The 10,083-nt window shown below is 38.6% G+C and overlaps 1 protein-coding gene and 1 long non-coding RNA gene across 2 annotated transcripts in view; both read left to right on the top strand.

Moving 5' to 3' along the window:
- LOC122079513 (signal recognition particle subunit SRP68-like) overlaps window positions 1-9,672 on the top strand; it is a 20,396-nt gene extending 10,724 nt beyond the window's left edge. Inside the window, exons 12-14 of the mRNA XM_042646044.1 lie at window positions 313-442; window positions 3,257-3,406; window positions 9,189-9,672. Of these exons, the coding sequence (XP_042501978.1) occupies window positions 313-442; window positions 3,257-3,406; window positions 9,189-9,410 (502 nt within the window). The 3' untranslated portion in view covers window positions 9,411-9,672. The remainder of the gene's footprint in view (window positions 1-312; window positions 443-3,256; window positions 3,407-9,188) is intronic.
- On the top strand, window positions 3,413-8,987 carry LOC122079514. Its single transcript, XR_006140455.1, has 2 exons — window positions 3,413-5,445; window positions 5,527-8,987. It is a non-coding gene; the product is annotated as an uncharacterized LOC122079514 (long non-coding RNA).
- Window positions 9,673-10,083: the final 411 nt, after the last annotated feature.

Genomic DNA, 10,083 nt, shown 5'->3' on the forward strand with positions numbered 1-10,083 from the left:
CCCCCCCCCTCTTTTTTTCTTTGAAAAGAATTTAACCATTTGAGAGGTTATTTCATTATAGTTGCCATGGTCATTTTTATTTGTATATCGTTGTCTGCTTTATACCATTTATTTGAGTTCTTCTTGTGGGAGTGTTGAAGCACTCTTGACTAACCCTTGCATCATTTGTAATGAGGGAAAAAATGCATTGGTAACTTGGTATCAATTTATTTATTTATTTATTTATTTGTGATTTTTTTTTATGGGTTGGTGTCATTACTAAGCAATGTTTGAATTGAAGTACTGAATATGAACTTTGTGGTATGCTTGCAGGTGCTTCTATTTGGCTAAATCTTACAGTTTAGCTGGAAAGAGGACAGAAGCATATGCGTTGTACTGCCAGGCTCGCACTCTAGCTGATAATGTCATTCAGAAACTCCAGTCTGTTGGTGACCCTGACATGGTAATTGTATTAGCAGTTAATGAGATGGATTTTAATGATGTGAGAATAAATGCATCCCTATATGTTGAACCATTTTCACATAACACCACTATGATGCCAAGATTTGTGTGATGTGGCCCGTGTGGGGCAGCTGCAGAATACCACAAATTTGATTTCGAGTTATTTCCATATGATGTCTAGCTTACAAAATTGAATCAAGGTTGCCACGAACTAAATGAAGGAAAATAAGGAAGATTATATGCTGTTTATGGAAAAAGAATCCTAGTGGTGATAAAATTAGGGCCAGTATATTGGATAAGGATGCCGAATGGATGAAATTGGTTAGGATTAATGGAATTAAGGTTTTAGTGAAGTTGGATTTGAGTCTTTAAGGGCTGGGGAGCAGACAGAATATAAGTATTGGAAACAGTCTAATGCATGGATTAGGATTAACAACAAATATGGCCTTTAATAGGGTTGCATGGTGAAACAGGATCAATTGAGATTACTCCATTAGTTGGGATAAGGCTTAGTTTAGTTGAGTTGAGTTGAGTCGATTAGGGTTTTGATGGTAAGTAAGTGGTGAAGGTTAGGGTTGATGGGGCAAAGCTATGTTAGTGATGTTCGATGGAGATATAATGGTGGAAGGGCCTAGTCTTTTCACTGTATGCACAAAGGTAACAATAACGTAAAGGGCAAGAGACCGCTGCCTGGTCGCCTGGCCCCTGCACCAGCATGTGGGTCAATTTGAGTCAATTAGGGTTTTGATGGTAGGTAAGTGTTGAAGGTTAGGGTTGACGGGACAAAGCTATGTTAGTGAAGTTTGATGGAGATGTAATGGTGGAAGGGCCTAGTCTTGTCACTGTATGCACAAAAGTAACAATAACGTAAAGGGCAAGAGATTGCTGCCTGGTCGCCTGCACCAGCGTGTGTGCCAATGAGAGCGCGTGCAGGGGCATCAACATGAATGCAATTTTTTATTTCACAGGGGTGGGGTAGTAATTTCGTGCGCCTGTGTCTGGGCACAGGGGGCACACGACCAGACAACTTTCTTTCCACTAACTTAAATTAGACTATTAGAGAGTAGAAGAGAAAAAGTTATGCAAATGAGATTTCATTTGTTTCGACTTGATGCTATTGCTTCACAAAATCTACCAATAGCAGATTTAAAAGACCTCAAGAAAAGTTACTAAACTTGTCCAAAGAGTCCTATATTGGACTTAAGCAGAATGGTAACAAATTTCAGTTTCAATTCACTCAAAGCTTGAATATTGAGAAGTCCCCTGTGGGGTTCTAAAGCTGTGGCTATTATCGTTGTTGTACTATATGCCTTGCATTCCTTATTTTTCCTTGATTTAGATTATTGTTTGCTATCCTAATGGGGAAAAAAGCTTGAAGATTTCAAACCACGCCCCCACTACAAAAGTTGTCTTTAGCAGGATATTAAGCCAAAAAATCATCAGGTACATCTGACTTGGATTAGTTGAGTTGAAAGTCTGAATCTCAGACCAAGTAACTGTCAAGAGAGAAAAGACAGGTTTCAAATTCCCAAACCCAACTAATTTTTCCATTCTCCAACTTATAGGTTATTCCACAAATTCAGACTGAGCAACGATCCAACCCAAAAATATAATCAGAGCACTGTATAGAAAAATTGCAAAAGGGCGCAAATAGCTACAAATCAGTTGTTTATGACTGTAAGCTAGAAGCTACTGCAGTGGCCAAAGCCTAAGAGGGGAGAACCAGTCCTCAACTCAAAATCAAGTAAAATTCAACCTAACAACTTCCTAAGAATACTGTTATATTTATTGAACAGAAATAAAACAATCCTATTGGAGATGGAAATCAACAGCTAATCTGACTTGGACATTAGATCTAACTCTTTAAAAGGTGAAGAAAAATAAAACAATCCTATTGGAGATGGAAATCAACACCTAATCTAACTTTGGACATTAGAAACTAACTCTTTAAAAGGATCATATAATTTTTTCTTTTACAATAATAAATAACTACTAAAACCTGTTATGTGCACATGTAAGAAAGTTACAACTTACAACTATATAACCATAAAGCCCACTCACTCCCTAATCACTAATTACTAGTGCTGAAACTTCCACATCTGATTCCTCCTTTGGTGGATAGAGCCCCAAGGGTCTCTGTTAGGCAATTGGCCAATGTCTTTCTGACATGGAGACACAGAAAGAGCCACGTTGGAGGATGTTTTTGCATTAAAAAAAAAGAAGAAATGTCGCATAAGATCTGCCTAGGGTTGAAAGAATCAACGTTTAAAGGGGGCCACTGAATCTACATGCTACGGTAGTATAAAACTTTCAGAGGGACACTTCTTTCATTGATAAATACATTATGCAGAATATATTTGTTTGCCGAGTCCTAAAAGCAAGTACTCACTAAAACCAACTAGCCGTCAAACTTATTTATGGCACTAATAGGAATTCTAAAAACTACAGAATAACTCTTCTCAACACTCTAAAAAGCCCAAAATCTGTAAAACCAAAAGCCAATATAGGCTGAGGCCCATAAACCCTGTCAGAATGGATTACTATATTGCTGCTGGAAACTCATGACCAACTATGACTGGACATGGAGCTGGGATATCTCACCCAGGCCCGGCCCTGTCAGGCTTAGAGCTTGGCCCTGTTTTTATCATTTTCATGTTATTTTTTACAGAAAATGGGAAAAATAATGTTTAACCTAATTATGTGTACGGTTAATATATTAAAATCAATGTCGTATATTATCTTTGCAGACATAACACATAGAATACATATTTGTACACAGAAGGCATCCTGATGCTTCTAAGTCTTCGATTAACAGGTACTGATCCAGGAGTTGAAGTTGTTAGAGAGCAATTGCAGATCAAACAGTTGCATTGAACATGCTGCAGCCATTATGGAAGAGAATATGGCTCCAGAAAAGCTCTCTAAAGGAATCTCTACTATATCATTGACTGGAGCTGAAAAGAAGGTACAATTTAGGATTATGTAGTGCTTGTGCGGGTACCTCATAAAAGATTCCAGATAAATTTATCAAAGAAAGAAAAGAAAAGAATACAATCCATGTATGCATTTTCATATGGACATGAGGTACCACAGTAAATAATCATGACCAACATACGCTTTTCCCAAATTAAACATGGTAATCTCCTTCAGGACTTGAGCGTATTTTTTTTATCCTGACCATGGTTGCCATTCTGTACTTTAGCGAATATGTCATGTTAAGTAGAAACTCAATGAAGAGGAAAATCAACACTGCATGAACTATGAAAACCTCTATTGATATGTTCTAAAATTTTCTTGATGAATGATGCAGCACAATCCTAAAGCCTTGGTTAATGCTCTCATCCTGTGGACCTGGACTAGTGGACTACCCAAGTTGGAACTACTTGGAAAATTAAGCTTTAGACCAAGAATAACAGTGCAGCCAGCAATAGGACTCTGATTTGAAATTAGATTTTGAATATTAAGAGAGCTAAAACTGAGCGGTTAAAAATGATAAAGGAAATTTGATGTAACAGATCAAAAATAAGAAAATTTATTTGAAATTAATGAGTGCATAAAATTTGAGAAAGATGAGAAATCGATCAGCTATAACTTGTCAAGGGTGCAAAAAAGAGGATAAATCTATGATGAATAGTTTACTGAGGCTTGCCAATCATACCCTAGAAGATAAAATATTCCCTTTGATGATCAATTTACCAGTGGGTAATGGACCCACTTAGGGAAAAAGTTGGAAGAATAAGAGGAAAATGTGGTTGATGTTAATGGACCGATCTGATTATTTATTGTTATCAGATTCAGTCTCTGCTCAGTGGCCAGATTTGAAGATATTTAAAGGGATGGATTTAAAACTACAATAGAAAAATTCTAGATTTAATAAACTAGCCTAATTATGGAAATCAATAAGCAAATAATAGTGAGAAAATAAGCTATCGGTAGCTAATAGAGAAGAGGGAAGATATGGGGTATTGATAGCCTCCTAATGGAGAAAAATTAGTGAATCAGTCCGTAAAAGTAGGATCTGAGATTGATATGAATAATATGAAGATGAGGGAATAAAATAGAAATCCCGATGACCTAAATGGGGTGAAGAGGTAGCTATTGGTGAGGGATAAACAGTCTTGCCATGACGGTTAAAAGAGAAACTAGATGGGAAAGATTTAGGAGAAAAAGATGGGAGAGAAAGTTAGGAGAGAAGAGATAGCGAAGGGGAGAGACAAACCAGTAGCCAATTAAATGAATTTTTCATGGATTGACTCAGCCATATCATATGTGGAGGGGTATATGGCTTTTGAGGAAGGGGTGGGACAAGAAAACCAATTACTTCTAGATCTTGGGCTTTTCTGGACTAATATTTCAGACATTACGACACTAGTGACGGCTAGATAAAGTTCTAAGAAAACGTAGATTGATAAATAAAATATTCTATAACTAGCTAATTAAACTAACAGTTGGACTCATATATGGGACCGGCTTTTGAAATCGAATGAGGGACAAGTAGCACCCACATGACCAAACATTAACACAGTTAGAGCTGTAAAATTAAAATATGAGGAAATTACACTCCCCTCCCTTGTAGTTTGCCTTAGTACCATTTCCCCCCCCCACGTACTTTGAAAAATACCACTCCCCTCCCCTGTACTTTAAAGATTCTATCAATCATACCCCTTCCATTAGATAACCCAGTCAAGTAATGACATCAGCCTTGATGTATTAGATTTAATACCGAAATTATCCTTTATTGTTGTTATTTTAAGCGGAGTGATTGTAGAGGCCCAAAAAACCCCGAGTCACTTGCCTCTTCTTCCTCTCATGTTTTAAACCCTTACCCTTTGTCAGATTCTCAACTCATTGGCCCCTTTCTCTTCTCTGTCTCCGATTCTGATTGTAGAGGCCCAAAGTTGAAGACGAATCAACTTCAGCTTTGAAGCAATCCTAGTCGAGGAGGAATCGACTCCGACCGCCTTACAATGAGCCCCTTCATCTTCTCCACTTTGTCGATAATAGGTGAGTCACTTCTCAATCTCTGATTTTTTAGGCTATTTGGCAGCCCAATATGTCATTGATCATTGCTATCGCATTGATCAGGATGTCCAAAACCTAGTGAAGGTTGTCAGCTTGACGTGCAATCTGACTGGCATCGTGAAGGTTTGGTGATGCCACCCGAGGAAATGCCCTAAGGAAATGCTTCTTTCTAGATCTTAATCTTACTCTTACTCTGTTGAAATTGCCTCATCAAAACTTCCATGTTGGACAATGACGATGAATTCACTTACCCCATAAATGGCTGCCAGAGCTCGCGACTTACCCAATCTAGGAACTAGCTTTGACTAGCCCAAGTGCCAGAACGATTTCATATCCATTGACTCTGTTGATGGATGGCTCTATCCTCCCACTTGGTTGCCTAACTCTGACGATTGTGTTTACTTTCCCAATCAAATTCCCATGCCGGAGACTATAACAGGTGGCTTTGAAGCTTTACGTTGGAACTACTAGTTGTTGAAAAGTCGAAATTTGGAACCTTGGTTGTAATCTAATAATTCATTTCAATGTCAAGCATATCAATATTGATTCAGTGTTTGGGGTTTTTGTACTGCAACACTTCAAAATCTTTTCCTCTTAATTATTAGTGCAAATTCAAGAGGAGAGAGAGAGACAAAGAGGAGAGAAAAACAAGAAAAAGGAGGTTGGTTGGTTTTCCAATACTTGTACCGAAGGAGTTGGTTTTCAAGAGGTTGGTTAGTTTCCCTACTCTACCAACGCCTGTACCGAGTTAATGATCTTAAATATTTTCGGAGTCCAGAAACTTTCTAATAACGTTGGTTGGTTTTCTTGTTGCGGCAGTTTTATTAGAGAGAACCTGGGGAGTTCATTTTGGTTTCTAGGTTTCCATCATTGGTACTGACAAAGGAGGAGGTTTCTTATCGTTGACGAGAGAGAAAGAGATGGAATGCCAGAATTTCTCGTTACCATTCCGTCTACCTTCTCTTTTGCTTCGGTAGAGCAAATCCTTCAAGAAGATCCATCTATTGGAGCTCCTCCCCTCAGAAGAAGACCTAGAAGATGATGTAGATACGGCGTTTCATTCTGTTTACAGTCAAGAACTTCCAAATCGAGATCACGCCCACTGGTTTCTCGTTCTTCTTCATCCTCGTGCCACTAAAAATGGTGGGTTTCTCAGGGGAGAGAGGGATCTTGTCCTCCTAGGCTGAGACTTAAACGAACTAGGAATAGAGGGATCATATTGTCTTTTTACATGTCATTTTAACACCGTCAGTGACTAATGGGACGGTTGATAGAATCTTTAAAGTACAGAGGAGGGGATTGGTATTTTCCAAAGTATGTGGGGAGAATGTGGCATTAAGGCAAAGTATAGGGGAGGGGAGTGTAATTTCCTCTTAAAATATTAATACCTTTGGTTATCAAAATCAAACCTGACATTATTTGGAGCAAATCTTAAGCATCTACTCGGATCTTGGGATGCTTCAGCATTGCCCTTTCTACTTAAAACTCAAGTTATCCTTATCCTCACTAAATGGTGTTGTGTATCACTTGTCAGTTGTCACTACACCTACACGTGGGTTATAATACATTAATACCGCGTGTTGCTTCTGAGAACACCATAACATAAGGTTATAAATCAAAAGTCTAGGGTCCATGCTAAAAGGTTTGGCCAAGGTTTTCACAATGCCAGCTGCTGACAGGATGCATCAACCCTCCATCCGGGTTGGGACCTGCAGCACAAATACACTGGAGGTGAGAATTGATCTCTTTCACTTGCTTAAATTCTCAGTCGTCATCATTGTTAAAAATCTTGCTAAAAGAACATACAGGTAAGCCCTCATCTGTTTCTTTGAGATCATCTAATTGGAGAAAAAGTTGAAAAAACATATTTAAAATTTTGGCATTTTCAGAAGAAATAAACTTTAAAAGATAACTTGATCTTATCATTCTTTAAGAAGATGACTAACGTACACACATAACTTGATCTTACCATTCTTTAAGAAGATGACTTGTTGACCTCCTTGCCCCTCCCCTTGTTGACCTCTAGTCTTCCCTTCCCCCTACCCCTCCTGGCCATCATGAAAGGGAAGACAAGGTTATCTGGCTTCCCTCTCCCCAGAGATCGTTCTCCTCTGCCTCCGCTTGGGATTTCATCCATTCTAAAGGGCCCCTCATGCCTTGGCACAAGACTATCTAGTTTTAATGTCATATTCCGCGTCACAGCATCACAACTTGGCGAGCTCTGTTCAATTGTCTCCCCACCCAGTCTTTTCTTATCTACTGGCATATACATGTTCCTCTCTCTTGATGTCTATTCTGGAATGGCACTGAAAATGTTGACCATTTCTTCTTCTCTTGATCCTTAGCCTCCTCTGTTTGGAAGAAGGTCCTCAGTTATTGCTGGCCATCCTGCAGAAGAATCCTTCCTTGTCCAAAGAATGGATCTGTATTGACATGACTTTTGGTGGGCCTACCATCTATGATTCTATTGGGAAGCTCACTTTTGGGGCCACAATCAACCATATTTGGATAGAGCATAATCTGTGTAGATGGAGTTCCAACTCCCAGTCATTTGACAAGATTTGGAAAGCCATCTACTTCGATGTCAACTCCAAGCTTGGTTGCCTGTCACCGTCTGGTTTTAGACTCCCCAAGAAACAAGCTTATTGTTGTCTTCTGGGGCCTCCCTTCTTCCATCATCTCCCCCCCCCCAAACAACACACACACACACACACACACTTGATGTTTCCCTTCTTTTGGTTGGGCTTTAGGCCCCGTGCTGTTGCTGTTGCCTCCTTGGAGGCCTTCTCCCTTGCGGCTTCCCCCCCCCCCTTCCCTTGTATATTCCTTCCTCTTTGCTAATGAATTTTATTTATTCAAAAAAAAAAAAAAAAAACCATTCATCATTAACAATACTGTTAGAGAACCATCCTGTTTTCAATACACAAAGCCATACCATACAACATACATACTGATTTAAATTCTGAATTACATGCATATTTTAGCCACTTTGGACCTAATGCCTAGTCAAATCCAAAACTGGAAATATTCATTTTAAGACTCAAAACCTACCACTAGTAAAGACCCTTAGCTATTTCTACTTCCAGAACTCGAAACTCCCAATGTGACTTGAAAAGAGAACTTAAAAAGAATAGCAATTGCTCTTACTATAAATATTAGAGGGAAATTTACTGAGCTGTATTTTATACTGTGCTTGATTGCTTCCCCACCAGGCTGTGGGAAGAGAACGCTAAGATAATTTTGTTCTTGGCGTGCTGGATGCCCATGTGTGAAAAGTGGGAAAGTTTTGAATTTTGAGAAACCTATTTTTTTGCTTTTGCATTTCTTAATACATGGGGAAACTGATGGAAGAGATAAATGACAGGAGAGGATGAGAGGAGCAGGAAATAATGTACCATGGGACTGTCACCAATCTTTTCCTCTTTCTTTAGCTAGGAGCAGGAAATAATGTACTATGGGACTGTCACCAATCTTTTCCTTTTTCTTTAACTGGGAAACCATATATTAAACGAATTTTGAGAAAATGCTCTCTTGTTCTTTTTCTTGTCCATATCTTTTCTTTAAATTATTTGTGTGCATAGAGTCATTGAGAAAACAAACAAAAAAACCTGAAGGTTTATCAGAATAGTTTATCATATACCCCCTTGCTGATTATGCCTGCATTTACGTCTTTGTAACAATTCATCTATGCCACATCAATATGTGCTGATTCTATCTTGTTTTAGGTGGAAAAATTCCTTCTGGATAAACTTGATCTTTATGAGTCTGCTGTTAGCAACTCTAACATGAAAGAAGTTCCGCGGATTGAAGCCTTCCCTCCACCCTTTCAGCCAGCTCCTCGCAATCCCATCATTTTGGACATAGCATTTAATTTGATCGAGTTCCCATCCCTTGAGAACAGGATGAAGAAAGACAAGAAGGGGTTTATCAGTAGACTTTGGCGATGACAGCCTAATTACTTGATTATCTATTGATGGGTTTCTATTCTGAGTCAAAAAAATCTTTAAAATCTCTTTCAGACTCTCTTAATCAAAACAGAGCGATGTTTTAGCAGTCATAAATTTTCAGAAATTGTGAATGTTCTATATGCATGGTTTCTACTTTAATGCATGAAACTACTGCCCCCTCCCCCCAAAAGGGAAATGTCTCAATGTGTGGACAGTACAGAAGAATCTATTGAGGTAATTTTAGGAAATTTGAATTCTTGAATTATTGCTTCTTTAAATTAAGTTTTCTACTTTTCCGGGGTGAGTAAACTCTGGAAAATATTAAATAGCAATGCTACAAGGGCCACCCTTTACCATGGGCATATATGGTTGCATGCCTGAAACTTAACAAGGAGGTAAGGTGATGCATGACTTAAGACCTTCTACTCAGTTTTACTTGAAAATAGACAGGAAGGTGAATTCGTTTTGTTTGTGTTGTCGAAAGACTCATCAATGTTTTGGCGCAGTTGGTGAATCTTGAGCTATGGATGTCTCTTCTTGATTGCAGTATGTTCTCTGTCATCTCTGTGCTGTCAACATCATGTCACAATGCAAGCTGATTATCTGTTCCTTTAGATGCTTTTTGAAATCAAGATTTGAACCAGGTTAATTCAAAGAACCAGGATTATCATAT

This window comes from Macadamia integrifolia, chromosome 5 (assembly GCF_013358625.1).
Source record: "Macadamia integrifolia cultivar HAES 741 chromosome 5, SCU_Mint_v3, whole genome shotgun sequence".
Lineage (NCBI taxonomy): Eukaryota > Viridiplantae > Streptophyta > Magnoliopsida > Proteales > Proteaceae > Macadamia > Macadamia integrifolia.